Raw genomic sequence first — 18,322 nt, 5'->3', positions numbered from 1 at the left:
ATAGCCACATCTAGTGCACTTTGCAAATGTACATTCATCTGCTCCCGTATCCACAATGCATCAATCTTTAAGCTATGCCATTTACATTTGTTTTGAGAGCGACTATTGTCAATGATCACATTTTGTGGTAACGTGGGTAGGATGTGATAGAACTGAGACCTTTAAAGGAACTTGTGACAACACGCTGGTTGTCCTCCTTTCTGCCCTGTGTTCTTCTCACATCTGTTTATCAGATGCAACTAGCTGGCTGACCTACATTGACACATTCTCATAGACACATTCTCTTTGGCGTTGCTGACAGGTCCCTTGAGAGGGCAGCCAAAACCGTACGTGTGTATGCTAACGTTGGTGATATCACTCAGCAACCAAGGATGCATTTACACAGACAGCCCACTACTGATCTTTTCCCAATTATTGGAAAAGGAGCTGATCTGATTGGTCAAAAGACCAAGTAGTAGTGTAGAAGGATCAGAATTGGGCAGCCAGACTGTAAACACAGGTCAAGTGTCCTTGTCCAAGTCCTTTCCATGCACCTGCAGAGGCTGGCCCCTGTTCTTGAACTTGATGAACTGTCCTACCGCCCTTGAAGCAGGAGCCCATTCACTGATCTGACTCAACATAATATGGGTGAAAGCTACTGCAGGCTAATTGAACCCGGCTTGATAAAACCCCTCCATTGGTGTTAGATCAATGGTTATGGTAGGAAAAAAGGATGCATGTTAAAACGTATCAGAACTGCAACTCTCTGTGCGGTATCTGCAGCCCTCTGTCCCCTGGCTGTGCACTACGGTGCTGGATTCAATCAAGTCATGGAATTTAATAAGACACTCCAACACTGAACTAGTCCCTGTTCATGCTTGCCAGCTGCTCTTATCTTCACACTTCAGTCACTCAACACATCAGTCTAACAGTCTGTAATGTATGCAGATCTGTAGCCGACACAATCCCAATTGCACTCTACACCGCCCTCACCCACCTTAATAAGAGGAATACCTATGTGAGAATGCTTTTCATTGACTACAGCTCAGCGTTCAACACCTTTGTCCCCTCCAAACTCATCACCAAGCTTAGGACTGAACACTTCCCTCTGCAACTGGATCCTGGACTTCCTGACAGGCCGCCCCCAGGTGATGATAGGCAACATCACCTCCGCCACGCTGACCCTCAATTCGGGTCCCCACTGGGGGTGTGTGTGCTTAGTTCCCTCCTGTACGCCGCGCATGACTCCACCACCATCATGTTTGCTGACGATACGACGGTGGTAGGCCTGATCACCAGCGACGATAAGTCAGCCTACAGGGAGGAGGTCAGTGACCTGGCAGTGTGGTGCTGGGACAACAACCTCTCCCTCTACGTCAGTAAGACCAAGGAGCTGATCGTGGACTACAGGAAATGGGGGAGGGGGCGAGCACTCCCCCATCCACATCCCTGGGGCTGCAGTGGAGCTGGTCGCTAGCGTCAAGTTCTTCGGTGTCCAAATCACTCAGGACTTAAAATGGCTGACACACACGTGCACTGTCGTGAAGAAGACGCGACTTCTTCCCCCCTCAGGAGGCTGAAAAGGTTTTGCATTGGCCTTCAAAGCCTCAAAGTTCTACAGCTGCATCATTGAGAGCATCTTGATTGGCTGCATCACTGCTTGGTATGGCAACAGTACCGCCCTCGATTGCATGGCGCTACAGATGGTGGTGCGGACAGCCCAGTACATCACTGGGGCCGAGCTCCCTGTCATTCAGGACCTCTATATCAGGCTGTGTCAAAGGAAGGCCTGGAAAGTTGTTGAAGACTCCAGCCATCCAAGCCATAGACTGTTCTCTCTACTTCCGCACGGCAAGCGGTACCGGTGCATCAAGTCTGACACCAACAGGCTCCTGAGCTTCTTCCCTAAGCCATTAGACTGCTAAATAGATAACAAAATGGCCTCATGGACTATCGGAGTTGACTCTGTCTCTATGTGCTCTCACAGGACTCTACACACACACACACACACACACACACACAAAAGCTTAATTTGCTCACACACACAAAAGCTTAATTTGCTCACACACACACACAGCATGCACACACATTTATACTGACTCTACGCACTCACATTCATCATATATGCTACTCTTTTTATCATATATCCTGATGCTTAGTCACCTTACCCCTATACATATATACCTCTATCAGTATCTCTGCACATTGTAAATATGCTATTGGAACTGACCCTGTATATAGCATACTTACTTCATGTTCTATTTCTCATGTTTGTGCTCTACCTTGTTATTTTTTGTTCCACATTGATATTGATTACTGCATTGTTGGGGTTAGAGCTGGCAAGAACGGCATGGCACTGTACTTGTGCACGTGACATTACCTTGAAACCTGCACATTGTATGGTAGAGAGGTGACACTAAAGCTCAATTGATGATGTCTCCCTGTGTGAGATGATCTCCATCACAGGGAGTATCTCCTCATTGTAGCCTGATTCCAGATCTGTTTGTGCCGTCTCGCCAACTCCTATGGTCATTGTCACTGTCATTGTCACATGACCATAGGAGTTGGCAAGACAGCACAAACAGATCTGGAATCAGGCTATCCTGTTTGCAATCACACACTGATGCTTCTGTCTGACTCACACACTTGTCCTCTCGTCTCCACAGCCAAAGTGGGGAAGACGTCTCTGATCATGTCACTGGTCAGCGAGGAGTTCCCTGACGACGTTCCCCTTCGAGCGGAGGAGATCACCATCCCAGCAGACGTAACGCCAGAGAGAGTCCCCACACACATCGTGGACTACTCAGGTAACACCACAGACCATACAGCCTGAACATCCATCAATACTGATTGTCTAATACTGAACACTGTTCAGTGTTACTAGACTGCCCCTACAGACAGACTGTTATTTTTCAGACCTGGGATTCAGTCAGTGCATGTTATGGCTGGAACTGTGTTCTACTGACGGTACTAGACGACAGTGGAGTCTGACGGTACTGACGACAGTGGAGTCTGACGGTACTGACGACAGTGGAGTCTGACGGTACTGACGACAGTGGAGTCTGACGGTACTGACGACAGTGGAGTCTGACGGTACTGACGACAGTGGAGTCTGACGGTACTGACGACAGTGGAGTCTGACGGTACTGACGACAGTGGAGTCTGACGGTACTGACGACAGTGGAGTCTGACGGTACTGACGACAGTGGAGTAGGAGATGTGTCAGATTGACAAGACAATATCATACTGTCTTTTGATGTTGTTGTCTTGTGTCTGTAGAAGCAGAACAGTCAGACGAGCAGTTGTATCAAGAAATATCGAAGGTTGGTAGGATACCATTTTAACCCTGTATTATCCCCATAAAGTAAACATCTATCCCCACCAAGGTACAATAACATTGTCTCTTTTTTACAGGCAAATGTTATTTGCATAGTTTACTCAGTCAACAACAAGAAGTCCATTGAGAAGGTCAGTTTATAAACCAAGCATTCTCTCTGACAAAGAATAACTGACATTCAGATGTCTTGATTTAGTAACAGCCCACTGCCTGCCCGTTGTTAACTCTGTTCACCATGTCGGCCATATTGAATTAAAGAGAGCGCCAGGCAGGCCTGTGTTCTGAGTCTTGGCCTTGCAGCTGTAACGGGGTTTGATATGTGTTTTCTCTCTCCTAGGTGACAAGCCATTGGATTCCCCTCATAAACGACAGGACGGACAAGGATAGCAGGTGTGTGTGCATGTGTGTGTCTCCCCTTGGTCAGGGACAGTGGAGGTATACAGTCTGCTACTAAATCCCCAGTGGATGTGGAAAAGACTCCTCCAACAGCTAAAGTGCTGGTGTAGTTTTTGACAGCTTTGCCACATTTCACTTAGTAGATTGAAACAGGTGTCAAATCATTTCAATTACATGCCATTCTTTATAAGACCAGCCTGCTATATGGACCAGTTATGTCATAGACAAGGGAAAGTACACTACCGTGTACCTGTTTGTGTAACCTACTCCATATCAATGTGATAATGGAGGAAAGGTTACTGAATGACTAATGGCTATATAATGTAAGACCGTGTGATACGGCCTGCCGAGTGGTGCAGTGGTCTAAGGCACTGCGTCGCTGTGCCACTAGAGATCCGGGTTTGAGTCCAGGCTCTGCCGGTCGCGGCCGAGAGGCCCATGGGGCGGCGCACAATTGGCCCAGCGTCGTCCGGGTTAGGGGAGGGTTTGGCCGGCAAAGATGTCCTTGTCCCATCGCGCTCTAGCGACTCCTGTGACGAGCCGGGCGCAGTGCACGCTGACACGATTGGTGTGACTGGCTTCCGGGTTAAGCGGGCATTGTGTCAAGAAGCAGTTGGTTGGGTTGTGTTTTGGAGGACGCACGGCTCTTTGACCTTGACCTCTTCCGAGTCCGTACGGGAGTTGCAGAGATGAGACAAGACTGTAACTACCAATTGGATACAATGAAATTGGGGAGGAAAAAGGGGTAAAATAAAAAAAGACAGTGTGATATGATGGATCAGTTTTCCATAGGGGAAGCAGGTGGTCATGGACATTGTTGTCACCTGTAAGCTGTAAGTTGAATTGCAGCCCCCTCTGTCTCCTGTCATTGATTTAATGTACCATTATACAGTATGTTGAGAGTCTGTTTCTATAGCGGCAGACAGCCAGACAACATTGATTTAATGTACCATTATACAGTATGTTGAGAGTCTGTTTGTATAGCGGCAGACAGCCAGACAACATTGATTTAATGTACCATTATACAGTATGTTGAGAGTCTGTTTCTATAGCGGCAGACAGCCAGACAACATTGATTTAATGTACCATTATACAGTATGTTGAGAGTCTGTTTCTATAGCGGCAGACAGCCAGACAACATTGATTTAATGTACCATTATACAGTATGTTGAGAGTCTGTTTGTATAGCGGCAGACAGCCAGACAACATTGATTTAATGTACCATTATACAGTATGTTGAGAGTCTGTTTGTATAGCGGCAGACAGCCAGACAACATTGATTTAATGTACCATTATACAGTATGTTGAGAGTCTGTTTGTATAGCGGCAGACAGCCAGACAACATTGATTTAATGTACCATTATACAGTATGTTGAGAGTCTGTTTGTATAGCGGCAGACAGCCAGACAACATTGATTTAATGTACCATTATACAGTATGTTGAGAGTCTGTTTGTATAGCGGCAGACAGCCAGACAACATTGATTTAATGTACCATTATACAGTATGTTGAGAGTCTGTTTCTATAGCGGCAGACAGCCAGACAACATTGATTTAATGTACCATTATACAGTATGTTGAGAGTCTGTTTCTATAGCGGCAGACAGCCAGACAACATTGATTTAATGTACCATTATACAGTATGTTGAGAGTCTGTTTGTATAGCGGCAGACAGCCAGACAACATTGATTTAATGTACCATTATACAGTATGTTGAGAGTCTGTTTGTATAGCGGCAGACAGCCAGACACTTGATTTAATGTACCATTATACAGTATGTTGAGAGTCTGTTTGTATAGCGGCAGACAGCCAGACAACATTGATTTAATGTACCATTATACAGTATGTTGAGAGTCTGTTTCTATAGCGGCAGACAGCCAGACAACATTGATTTAATGTACCATTATACAGTATGTTGAGAGTCTGTTTGTATAGCGGCAGACAGCCAGACAACATTGATTTAATGTACCATTATACAGTATGTTGAGAGTCTGTTTCTATAGCGGCAGACAGCCAGACAACATTGATTTAATGTACCATTATACAGTATGTTGAGAGTCTGTTTGTATAGCGGCAGACAGCCAGACAACATTGATTTAATGTACCATTATACAGTATGTTGAGAGTCTGTTTCTATAGCGGCAGACAGCCAGACAACATTGATTTAATGTACCATTATACAGTATGTTGAGAGTCTGTTTCTATAGCGGCAGACAGCCAGACAACATTGATTTAATGTACCATTATACAGTATGTTGAGAGTCTGTTTCTATAGCGGCAGACAGCCAGACAACATTGATTTAATGTACCATTATACAGTATGTTGAGAGTCTGTTTCTATAGCGGCAGACAGCCAGACAACATTGATTTAATGTACCATTATACAGTATGTTGAGTCTGTTTCTATAGCGGCAGACAGCCAGACAACATTGATTTAATGTACCATTATACAGTATGTTGAGAGTCTGTTTGTATAGCGGCAGACAGCCAGACAACATTGATTTAATGTACCATTATACAGTATGTTGAGAGTCTGTTTCTATAGCGGCAGACAGCCAGACAACATTGATTTAATGTACCATTATACAGTATGTTGAGAGTCTGTTTGTATAGCGGCAGACAGCCAGACAACATTGATTTTAGGGTTGTCACAATACCAGAATCGTGATACTCTGAGGTATCGTGGCAAGGAAACAAAACATGAAGTCGACTATATTTCCTGAGGAAAACAGTCCTAATGTTTTTAGCCTCATGTTGTCACCTAGAATCACATGTTTATTTTCCATATAGAACACTATATTTTACATACAGTAGGTTTTAAAGGACCATAGAGTTTATTCTGCTTTGTGTGTTCCGGCAGACAGCCAGATAACGTTGTGTTGGATTGAGCCTGGATTTATTTAATAAGATCCGGTGTCAAGGCTAAATCTGCCTGGATTACTGTTACAGTTTAGTATAACATACTGTAGCTTGAAGGTTTGATCTGTTAGGTGACACTGACAATCTATTGGAGTCTAGAACCCCCGAGGACAAAATATTCCTTTTTGAGACATTCTCAGAAAATGAATTCTCATGATTGTTTTCTCAGAGCCCTAACTGTGCCTTCCTCCTCCAATGGTAATGACAATGAAATTCACCTTCCTTTTGAATGAATGGCTTGCAAGGCTGTTTTTCCCAGTCAGAATAAGATACTGGTCTGAAGTTGTAATGTTATTATAATGAGGTTGTAAAGATGTCATAATGATGTTGTTATGATGTGGTTCAGTTGGTAGAGATTTGAGCTTACAATGCCACGGGTTGTTGGTTCGATTCCCGCTGGGGCCACCCATACAGATTTTTTTATTTTTTATGCACACATATATGGCATATATTATATAAGATCATATATGATGTTGTTGCAGGGTACCACTGATCCTGGTGGGGAATAAGTCAGACCTGGTAGAACACAGCAGTATGGAGACCATCCTGCCCATCATGAACCAGTACTCTGACATTGAGACCTGCGTGGAGGTAAGAGAACACTGACTGGTTACTCTGTTTACCGCCGCCATTTTGGGGCTAAACTGACAAGTGCCTAGCAAGAGTACATTGAGAATGACCATATAGCTAGGCTAATGAAAGTTGTTGTGTTTCACTTGAGTTGAGGCTCAATCGAAATGGTTTTAAACCACTAGAAATGTATTTAAAGGGTCTCTGATCATCTGATGAATGGAATTCAGGACTACAGAACTTTGATCAACAATGGTTTCATATTCTATCCCGGTTCTGAAATCCAAACAGCTGAAAACGGCATAAACAAATGGAATTGATGCATTGACCTTGTGATGCAGGTTGTCTGCTGGCCCTGGGCTGGGAGACTCCTAATGTTTCAGCTAACTCCTGACTCCAGTTAGAATGTTATCTGATGGCTGGTAAATTAGTCTGTCTTTCTGCTGCAGAGACCCTGGCAGTATTCATTATGGCACACAACAAAACATTTTGCAACATAAAATAAAAATAAGCGTTTATTGGCCAAGTCCACATAGTAAATTAGCCTTTTTCAGTCAGTTTTTTTGTTTTATTTGGTGCCTAATGAACATGACCCCTCTGTCTTTCTACTGAGTGACTGAGTGTGTGCACTGTGTGCTGAGACCCACTTCTATCATGGAGGAAAGTAGTTGGCTACATTACTCTTCCATTGGTCTCATGTGACAGCCCAGTCACATGTCCTCTGGCTAGATTAGTTACAGGATAAAAGTAGTGGAGGTGGAGGGGACGACGTGTTGGAACACACACACACACAGAGAATACACACAGTCAGATGTGTTAGTGACAGGGGTCTGTCTCCTTACCAATACATGGTGGTTAGACCACAGCAGGGGTCTGTCTCCTTACCAATACATGTTAGACCACAGCAGGGGTCTGTCTCCTTACCAATACATGTTAGACCACAGCAGGGGTCTGTCTCCTTACCAATACATGTTAGACCACAGCAGGTGTCTGTCTCCTTACCAATACATGTTAGACCACAGCAGGGGTCTGTCTCCTTACCAATACATGTTAGACCACAGCAGGTGTCTGTCTCCTTACCAATACATGTTAGACCACAGCAGGGGTCTGTCTCCTTACCAATACATGTTAGACCACAGCAGGGGTCTGTCTCCTTACCAATACATGTTAGACCACAGCAGGGGTCTGTCTCCTTACCAATACATGTTAGACCAAAGCAGGGGTCTGTCTCCTTACCAATACATGGTTGTTAGACCACAGCAGGTGTCTGTCTCCTTACCAATACATGGTGGTTAGACCACAGCAGGTGTCTGTCTCCTTACCAATACATGTTAGACCACAGCAGGGGTCTGTCTCCTTACCAATACATGTTAGACCACAGCAGGGGTCTGTCTCCTTACCAATACATGGTTGTTAGACCACAGCAGGTGTCTGTCTCCTTACCAATACATGTTAGACCACAGCAGGGGTCTGTCTCCTTACCAATACATGGTGGTTAGACCACAGCAGGTGTCTGTCTCCTTACCAATACATGGTGGTTAGACCACAGCAGGTGTCTGTCTCCTTACCAATACATGTTAGACCACAGCAGGGGTCTGTCTCCTTACCAATACATGTTAGACCACAGCAGGGGTCTGTCTCCTTACCAATACATGTTAGACCACAGCAGGTGTCTGTCTCCTTACCAATACATGGTGGTTAGACCACAGCAGGGGTCTGTCTCCTTACCAATACATGGTGGTTAGACCACAGCAGGGGTCTGTCTCCTTACCAATACATGGTGGTTAGACCACAGCAGGTGTCTGTCTCCTTACCAATACATGTTAGACCACAGCAGGTGTCTGTCTCCTTACCAATACATGTTAGACCACAGCAGGGGTCTGTCTCCTTACCAATACATGGTTGTTAGACCACAGCAGGGGTATTTTTCTCTGTGTTTTGTTCCACCTGGTTTTGAGGTTACTGTATCTATGTGTTTGTCAGTGTATTGTTCCACCTGGTTTTGAGGTTACTGTATCTATGTGTTTGTCAGTGTATTGTTCTAGCTGGTTTTGAGGTTACTGTATCTATGTGTTTGTCAGTGTATTGTTCTAGCTGGTTTTGAGGTTACTGTATCTATGTGTTTGTCAGTGTATTGTTCTAGCTGGTTTTGAGGTTACTGTATCTATGTGTTTGTCAGTGTATTGTTCTAGCTGGTTTTGAGGTTACTGTATCTATGTGTTTGTCAGTGTATTGTTCTAGCTGGTTTTGAGGTTACTGTATCTATGTGTTTGTCAGTGTATTGTTCTAGCTGGTTTTGAGGTTACTGTATCTATGTGTTTGTCAGTGTATTGTTCTAGCTGGTTTGAGGTTACTGTATCTATGTGTTTGTCAGTGTATTGTTCCACCTGGTGTTGAGGTTACTGTATCTATGTGTTTGTCAGTGTATTGTTCTACCTGGTTTTGAGGTTACTGTATCTATGTGTTTGTCAGTGTATTGTTCTAGCTGGTTTTGAGGTTACTGTATCTATGTGTTTGTCAGTGTATTGTTCTAGCTGGTTTTGAGGTTACTGTATCTATGTGTTTGTCAGTGTATTGTTCCACCTGGTTTTGAGGTTACTGTATCTATGTGTTTGTCAGTGTATTGTTCTAGCTGGTTTTGAGGTTACTGTATCTATGTGTTTGTCAGTGTATTGTTCCACCTGGTTTTGAGGTTACTGTATCTATGTGTTTGTCAGTGTATTGTTCTAGCTGGTTTTGAGGTTACTGTATCTATGTGTTTGTCAGTGTATTGTTCTAGCTGGTTTTGAGGTTACTGTATCTATGTGTTTGTCAGTGTATTGTTCTAGCTGGTTTTGAGGTTACTGTATCTATGTGTTTGTCAGTGTATTGTTCCACCTGGTTTTGAGGTTACTGTATCTATGTGTTTGTCAGTGTATTGTTCTAGCTGGTTTTGAGGTTACTGTATCTATGTGTTTGTCAGTGTATTGTTCTAGCTGGTTTTGAGGTTACTGTATCTATGTGTTTGTCAGTGTATTGTTCTAGCTGGTTTTGAGGTTACTGTATCTATGTGTTTGTCAGTGTATTGTTCTACCTGGTTTTGAGGTTACTGTATCTATGTGTTTGTCAGTGTATTGTTCCACCTGGTTTTGAGGTTACTGTATCTATGTGTTTGTCAGTGTATTGTTCTAGCTGGTTTTGAGGTTACTGTATCTATGTGTTTGTCAGTGTATTGTTCTAGCTGGTTTTGAGGTTACTGTATCTATGTGTTTGTCAGTGTATTGTTCTAGCTGGTTTTGAGGTTACTGTATCTATGTGTTTGTCAGTGTATTGTTCTAGCTGGTTTTGAGGTTACTGTATCTATGTGTTTGTCAGTGTATTGTTCTAGCTGGTTTTGAGGTTACTGTATCTATGTGTTTGTCAGTGTATTGTTCTAGCTGGTTTTGAGGTTACTGTATCTATGTGTTTGTCAGTGTATTGTTCTAGCTGGTTTTGAGGTTACTGTATCTATGTGTTTGTCAGTGTATTGTTCTAGCTGGTTTTGAGGTTACTGTATCTATGTGTTTGTCAGTGTATTGTTCTAGCTGGTGTTGAGGTTACTGTATCTATGTGTTTGTCAGTGTATTGTTCCAGCTGGTTTTGAGGTTACTGTATCTATGTGTTTGTCAGTGTATTGTTCTAGCTGGTTTTGAGGTTACTGTATCTATGTGTTTGTCAGTGTATTGTTCTAGCTGGTTTTGAGGTTACTGTATCTATGTGTTTGTCAGTGTATTGTTCCACCTGGTTTTGAGGTTACTGTATCTATGTGTTTGTCAGTGTATTGTTCTAGCTGGTTTTGAGGTTACTGTATCTATGTGTTTGTCAGTGTATTGTTCTAGCTGGTGTTGAGGTTACTGTATCTTTGTGTTTGTCAGTGTATTGTTCTAGCTGGTTTTGAGGTTACTGTATCTATGTGTTTGTCAGTGTATTGTTCTAGCTGGTTTTGAGGTTACTGTATCTATGTGTTTGTCAGTGTATTGTTCTAGCTGGTTTTGAGGTTACTGTATCTATGTGTTTGTCAGTGTATTGTTCTAGCTGGTTTTGAGGTTACTGTATCTATGTGTTTGTCAGTGTATTGTTCTAGCTGGTTTTGAGGTTACTGTATCTATGTGTTTGTCAGTGTATTGTTCTAGCTGGTTTTGAGGTTACTGTATCTATGTGTTTGTCAGTGTATTGTTCTAGCTGGTTTTGAGGTTACTGTATCTATGTGTTTGTCAGTGTATTGTTCTAGCTGGTGTTGAGGTTACTGTATCTATGTGTTTGTCAGTGTATTGTTCTAGCTGGTTTTGAGGTTACTGTATCTATGTGTTTGTCAGTGTATTGTTCTAGCTGGTTTTGAGGTTACTGTATCTATGTGTTTGTCAGTGTATTGTTCTACCTGGTTTTGAGGTTACTGTATCTATGTGTTTGTCAGTGTATTGTTCTAGCTGGTTTTGAGGTTACTGTATCTATGTGTTTGTCAGTGTATTGTTCTAGCTGGTTTTGAGGTTACTGTATCTATGTGTTTGTCAGTGTATTGTTCTAGCTGGTTTTGAGGTTACTGTATCTATGTGTTTGTCAGTGTATTGTTCTAGCTGGTTTTGAGGTTACTGTATCTATGTGTTTGTCAGTGTATTGTTCTAGCTGGTTTTGAGGTTACTGTATCTATGTGTTTGTCAGTGTATTGTTCTACCTGGTTTTGAGGTTACTGTATCTATGTGTTTGTCAGTGTATTGTTCTAGCTGGTTTTGAGGTTACTGTATCTATGTGTTTGTCAGTGTATTGTTCTAGCTGGTTTTGAGGTTACTGTATCTATGTGTTTGTCAGTGTATTGTTCTAGCTGGTTTTGAGGTTACTGTATCTATGTGTTTGTCAGTGTATTGTTCTAGCTGGTTTTGAGGTTACTGTATCTATGTGTTTGTCAGTGTATTGTTCTAGCTGGTTTTGAGGTTACTGTATCTATGTGTTTGTCAGTGTATTGTTCTAGCTGGTTTTGAGGTTACTGTATCTATGTGTTTGTCAGTGTATTGTTCTAGCTGGTTTTGAGGTTACTGTATCTATGTGTTTGTCAGTGTATTGTTCTAGCTGGTTTTGAGGTTACTGTATCTATGTGTTTGTCAGTGTATTGTTCCAGCTGGTTTTGAGGTTACTGTATCTATGTGTTTGTCAGTGTATTGTTCTAGCTGGTTTTGAGGTTACTGTATCTTTGTGTTTGTCAGTGTATTGTTCCACCTGGTGTTGAGGTTACTGTATCTATGTGTTTGTCAGTGTATTGTTCTAGCTGGTGTTGAGGTTACTGTATCTATGTGTTTGTCAGTGTATTGTTCTAGCTGGTTTTGAGGTTACTGTATCTATGTGTTTGTCAGTGTATTGTTCTAGCTGGTTTTGAGGTTACTGTATCTATGTGTTTGTCAGTGTATTGTTCTAGCTGGTTTTGAGGTTACTGTATCTATGTGTTTGTCAGTGTATTGTTCTAGCTGGTTTTGAGGTTACTGTATCTATGTGTTTGTCAGTGTATTGTTCCACCTGGTTTTGAGGTTACTGTATCTATGTGTTTGTCAGTGTATTGTTCTAGCTGGTTTTGAGGTTACTGTATCTATGTGTTTGTCAGTGTATTGTTCTAGCTGGTTTTGAGGTTACTGTATCTATGTGTTTGTCAGTGTATTGTTCTAGCTGGTTTTGAGGTTACTGTATCTATGTGTTTGTCAGTGTATTGTTCTAGCTGGTGTTGAGGTTACTGTATCTATGTGTTTGTCAGTGTATTGTTCTAGCTGGTTTTGAGGTTACTGTATCTATGTGTTTGTCAGTGTATTGTTCTAGCTGGTTTTGAGGTTACTGTATCTATGTGTTTGTCAGTATTGTTCCAGCTGGTTTTGAGGTTACTGTATCTATGTGTTTGTCAGTGTATTGTTCTAGCTGGTTTTGAGGTTACTGTATCTATGTGTTTGTCAGTGTATTGTTCTAGCTGGTTTTGAGGTTACTGTATCTATGTGTTTGTCAGTGTATTGTTCCACCTGGTTTTGAGGTTACTGTATCTATGTGTTTGTCAGTGTATTGTTCTAGCTGGTGTTGAGGTTACTGTATCTATGTGTTTGTCAGTGTATTGTTCTAGCTGGTTTTGAGGTTACTGTATCCTTTGTGTTTGTCAGTGTATTGTTCTAGCTGGTTTTGAGGTTACTGTATATTTGTGTTTGTCAGTGTATTGTTCTAGCTGGTTTTGAGGTTACTGTATCTATGTGTTTGTCAGTGTATTGTTCTAGCTGGTTTTGAGGTTACTGTATCTATGTGTTTGTCAGTGTATTGTTCTAGCTGGTTTTGAGGTTACTGTATCTATGTGTTTGTCAGTGTATTGTTCTAGCTGGTTTTGAGGTTACTGTATCTATGTGTTTGTCAGTGTATTGTTCTAGCTGGTTTTGAGGTTACTGTATCTTTGTGTTTGTCAGTGTATTGTTCCAGCTGGTTTTGAGGTTACTGTATCTTTGTGTTTGTCAGTGTATTGTTCTAGCTGGTTTTGAGGTTACTGTATCTATGTGTTTGTCAGTGTATTGTTCTAGCTGGTTTTGAGGTTACTGTATCTATGTGTTTGTCAGTGTATTGTTCTAGCTGGTTTTGAGGTTACTGTATCTATGTGTTTGTCAGTGTATTGTTCCACCTGGTTTTGAGGTTACTGTATCTTGTGTTTGTCAGTGTATTGTTCTAGCTGGTTTTGAGGTTACTGTATCTATGTGTTTGTCAGTGTATTGTTCTAGCTGGTTTTGAGGTTACTGTATCTATGTGTTTGTCAGTGTATTGTTCTAGCTGGTGTTGAGGTTACTGTATATTTGTGTTTGTCAGTGTATTGTTCTAGCTGGTTTTGAGGTTACTGTATCTATGTGTTTGTCAGTGTATTGTTCTAGCTGGTGTTGAGGTTACTGTATCTATGTGTTTGTCAGTGTATTGTTCCACCTGGTGTTGAGGTTACTGTATCTATGTGTTTGTCAGTGTATTGTTCCACCTGGTTTTGAGGTTACTGTATCTATGTGTTTGTCAGTGTATTGTTCCACCTGGTTTTGAGGTTACTGTATCTATGTGTTTGTCAGTGTATTGTTCTAGCTGGTTTTGAGGTTACTGTATCTATGTGTTTGTCAGTGTATTGTTCCACCTGGTTTTGAGGTTACTGTATCTATGTGTTTGTCAGTGTATTGTTCTAGCTGGTTTTGAGGTTACTGTATCTATGTGTTTGTCAGTGTATTGTTCTAGCTGGTTTTGAGGTTACTGTATCTATGTGTTTGTCAGTGTATTGTTCTAGCTGGTTTTGAGGTTACTGTATCTATGTGTTTGTCAGTGTATTGTTCTAGCTGGTTTTGAGGTTACTGTATCTATGTGTTTGTCAGTGTATTGTTCTAGCTGGTTTTGAGGTTACTGTATCTATGTGTTTGTCAGTGTATTGTTCTAGCTGGTTTTGAGGTTACTGTATCTATGTGTTTGTCAGTGTATTGTTCTAGCTGGTTTTGAGGTTACTGTATCTATGTGTTTGTCAGTGTATTGTTCCACCTGGTGTTGAGGTTACTGTATCTATGTGTTTGTCAGTGTATTGTTCTAGCTGGTTTTGAGGTTACTGTATCTTTGTGTTTGTCAGTGTATTGTTCCACCTGGTTTTGAGGTTACTGTATCTATGTGTTTGTCAGTGTATTGTTCTAGCTGGTGTTGAGGTTACTGTATCTATGTGTTTGTCAGTGTATTGTTCTAGCTGGTTTTGAGGTTACTGTATCTATGTGTTTGTCAGTGTATTGTTCTAGCTGGTTTTGAGGTTACTGTATCTATGTGTTTGTCAGTGTATTGTTCTAGCTGGTTTTGAGGTTACTGTATCTATGTGTTTGTCAGTGTATTGTTCTAGCTGGTTTTGAGGTTACTGTATCTATGTGTTTGTCAGTGTATTGTTCCACCTGGTTTTGAGGTTACTGTATCTATGTGTTTGTCAGTGTATTGTTCTAGCTGGTTTTGAGGTTACTGTATCTATGTGTTTGTCAGTGTATTGTTCTAGCTGGTTTTGAGGTTACTGTATCTATGTGTTTGTCAGTGTATTGTTCCACCTGGTTTTGAGGTTACTGTATCTATGTGTTTGTCAGTGTATTGTTCTAGCTGGTTTTGAGGTTACTGTATCTATGTGTTTGTCAGTGTATTGTTCCAGCTGGTTTTGAGGTTACTGTATCTATGTGTTTGTCAGTGTATTGTTCTAGCTGGTTTTGAGGTTACTGTATCTTTGTGTTTGTCAGTGTATTGTTCTAGCTGGTTTTGAGGTTACTGTATCTATGTGTTTGTCAGTGTATTGTTCTAGCTGGTTTTGAGGTTACTGTATCTATGTGTTTGTCAGTGTATTGTTCTAGCTGGTTTTGAGGTTACTGTATCTATGTGTTTGTCAGTGTATTGTTCCAGCTGGTTTTGAGGTTACTGTATCTATGTGTTTGTCAGTGTATTGTTCCACCTGGTTTTGAGGTTACTGTATCTATGTGTTTGTCAGTGTATTGTTCTAGCTGGTTTTGAGGTTACTGTATCTATGTGTTTGTCAGTGTATTGTTCTAGCTGGTTTTGAGGTTACTGTATCTATGTGTTTGTCAGTGTATTGTTCTAGCTGGTGTTGAGGTTACTGTATCTATGTGTTTGTCAGTGTATTGTTCTAGCTGGTGTTGAGGTTACTGTATCTATGTGTTTGTCAGTGTATTGTTCCACCTGGTTTTGAGGTTACTGTATCTATGTGTTTGTCAGTATTGTTCCAGCTGGTTTTGAGGTTACTGTATCTATGTGTTTGTCAGTGTATTGTTCTAGCTGGTTTTGAGGTTACTGTATCTATGTGTTTGTCAGTGTATTGTTCTAGCTGGTTTTGAGGTTACTGTATCTATGTGTTTGTCAGTGTATTGTTCTAGCTGGTTTTGAGGTTACTGTATCTATGTGTTTGTCAGTGTATTGTTCTAGCTGGTTTTGAGGTTACTGTATCTATGTGTTTGTCAGTGTATTGTTCTAGCTGGTTTTGAGGTTACTGTATCTATGTGTTTGTCAGTGTATTGTTCTAGCTGGTTTTGAGGTTACTGTATCTATGTGTTTGTCAGTGTATTGTTCTAGCTGGTTTTGAGGTTACTGTATCTATGTGTTTGTCAGTGTATTGTTCTAGCTGGTTTTGAGGTTACTGTATCTATGTGTTTGTCAGTGTATTGTTCTAGCTGGTTTTGAGGTTACTGTATCTATGTGTTTGTCAGTGTATTGTTCCACCTGGTGTTGAGGTTACTGTATCTATGTGTTTGTCAGTGTATTGTTCTAGCTGGTTTTGAGGTTACTGTATCTTTGTGTTTGTCAGTGTATTGTTCCACCTGGTGTTGAGGTTACTGTATCTATGTGTTTGTCAGTGTATTGTTCTAGCTGGTGTTGAGGTTACTGTATCTATGTGTTTGTCAGTGTATTGTTCTAGCTGGTTTTGAGGTTACTGTATCTATGTGTTTGTCAGTGTATTGTTCTAGCTGGTTTTGAGGTTACTGTATCTATGTGTTTGTCAGTGTATTGTTCTAGCTGGTTTTGAGGTTACTGTATCTATGTGTTTGTCAGTGTATTGTTCTAGCTGGTTTTGAGGTTACTGTATCTATGTGTTTGTCAGTGTATTGTTCCACCTGGTTTTGAGGTTACTGTATCTATGTGTTTGTCAGTGTATTGTTCTAGCTGGTTTTGAGGTTACTGTATCTATGTGTTTGTCAGTGTATTGTTCTAGCTGGTGTTGAGGTTACTGTATCTATGTGTTTGTCAGTGTATTGTTCCACCTGGTTTTGAGGTTACTGTATCTATGTGTTTGTCAGTGTATTGTTCTAGCTGGTTTTGAGGTTACTGTATCTATGTGTTTGTCAGTGTATTGTTCCAGCTGGTTTTGAGGTTACTGTATCTATGTGTTTGTCAGTGTATTGTTCTAGCTGGTGTTGAGGTTACTGTATCTTTGTGTTTGTCAGTGTATTGTTCTAGCTGGTTTTGAGGTTACTGTATCTATGTGTTTGTCAGTGTATTGTTCTAGCTGGTTTTGAGGTTACTGTATCTATGTGTTTGTCAGTGTATTGTTCTAGCTGGTTTTGAGGTTACTGTATCTATGTGTTTGTCAGTGTATTGTTCTAGCTGGTTTTGAGGTTACTGTATCTATGTGTTTGTCAGTGTATTGTTCAACCTGGTTTTGAGGTTACTGTATCTATGTGTTTGTCAGTGTATTGTTCTAGCTGGTTTTGAGGTTACTGTATCTATGTGTTTGTCAGTGTATTGTTCTAGCTGGTTTTGAGGTTACTGTATCTATGTGTTTGTCAGTGTATTGTTCTAGCTGGTTTTGAGGTTACTGTATCTATGTGTTTGTCAGTGTATTGTTCTAGCTGGTGTTGAGGTTACTGTATCTTTGTGTTTGTCAGTGTATTGTTCTAGCTGGTTTTGAGGTTACTGTATCTATGTGTTTGTCAGTGTATTGTTCTAGCTGGTTTTGAGGTTACTGTATCTATGTGTTTGTCAGTGTATTGTTCTAGCTGGTTTTGAGGTTACTGTATCTATGTGTTTGTCAGTGTATTGTTCTAGCTGGTGTTGAGGTTACTGTATCTATGTGTTTGTCAGTGTATTGTTCTAGCTGGTTTTGAGGTTACTGTATCTATGTGTTTGTCAGTGTATTGTTCTAGCTGGTTTTGAGGTTACTGTATCTATGTGTTTGTCAGTGTATTGTTCTAGCTGGTTTTGAGGTTACTGTATCTATGTGTTTGTCAGTGTATTGTTCTAGCTGGTTTTGAGGTTACTGTATCTATGTGTTTGTCAGTGTATTGTTCTAGCTGGTTTTGAGGTTACTGTATCTATGTGTTTGTCAGTGTATTGTTCTAGCTGGTTTTGAGGTTACTGTATCTATGTGTTTGTCAGTGTATTGTTCTAGCTGGTTTTGAGGTTACTGTATCTATGTGTTTGTCAGTATTGTTCCAGCTGGTTTTGAGGTTACTGTATCTATGTGTTTGTCAGTGTATTGTTCTAGCTGGTTTTGAGGTTACTGTATCTATGTGTTTGTCAGTGTATTGTTCTAGCTGGTTTTGAGGTTACTGTATCTATGTGTTTGTCAGTGTATTGTTCCACCTGGTTTTGAGGTTACTGT

At 41.1% G+C, this 18,322-nt stretch overlaps 1 protein-coding gene across 3 annotated transcripts in view; it reads left to right on the top strand.

Annotated features, from left to right (window-relative positions):
• The window catches only part of LOC106601792 (mitochondrial Rho GTPase 1-A), a 55,552-nt gene that overhangs the window by 2,243 nt on the left and 34,987 nt on the right, over positions 1-18,322 (top strand). For all 3 annotated transcript variants that reach the window (XM_045715592.1, XM_045715590.1, XM_045715591.1), the window contains exons 2-6: positions 2,646-2,786; positions 3,259-3,302; positions 3,394-3,447; positions 3,654-3,706; positions 7,113-7,221. In XM_045715592.1, the coding sequence (XP_045571548.1) occupies positions 2,646-2,786; positions 3,259-3,302; positions 3,394-3,447; positions 3,654-3,706; positions 7,113-7,221 (401 nt within the window). The remainder of the gene's footprint in view (positions 1-2,645; positions 2,787-3,258; positions 3,303-3,393; positions 3,448-3,653; positions 3,707-7,112; positions 7,222-18,322) is intronic.

The sequence above is a fragment of the Salmo salar genome, chromosome ssa03, assembly GCF_905237065.1.
Source record: "Salmo salar chromosome ssa03, Ssal_v3.1, whole genome shotgun sequence".
Taxonomy (NCBI): domain Eukaryota; kingdom Metazoa; phylum Chordata; class Actinopteri; order Salmoniformes; family Salmonidae; genus Salmo; species Salmo salar.
The sequence above is the reverse complement of the archived record's forward strand: the minus strand, read 5'-3'. Positions and strand labels throughout refer to the sequence as shown.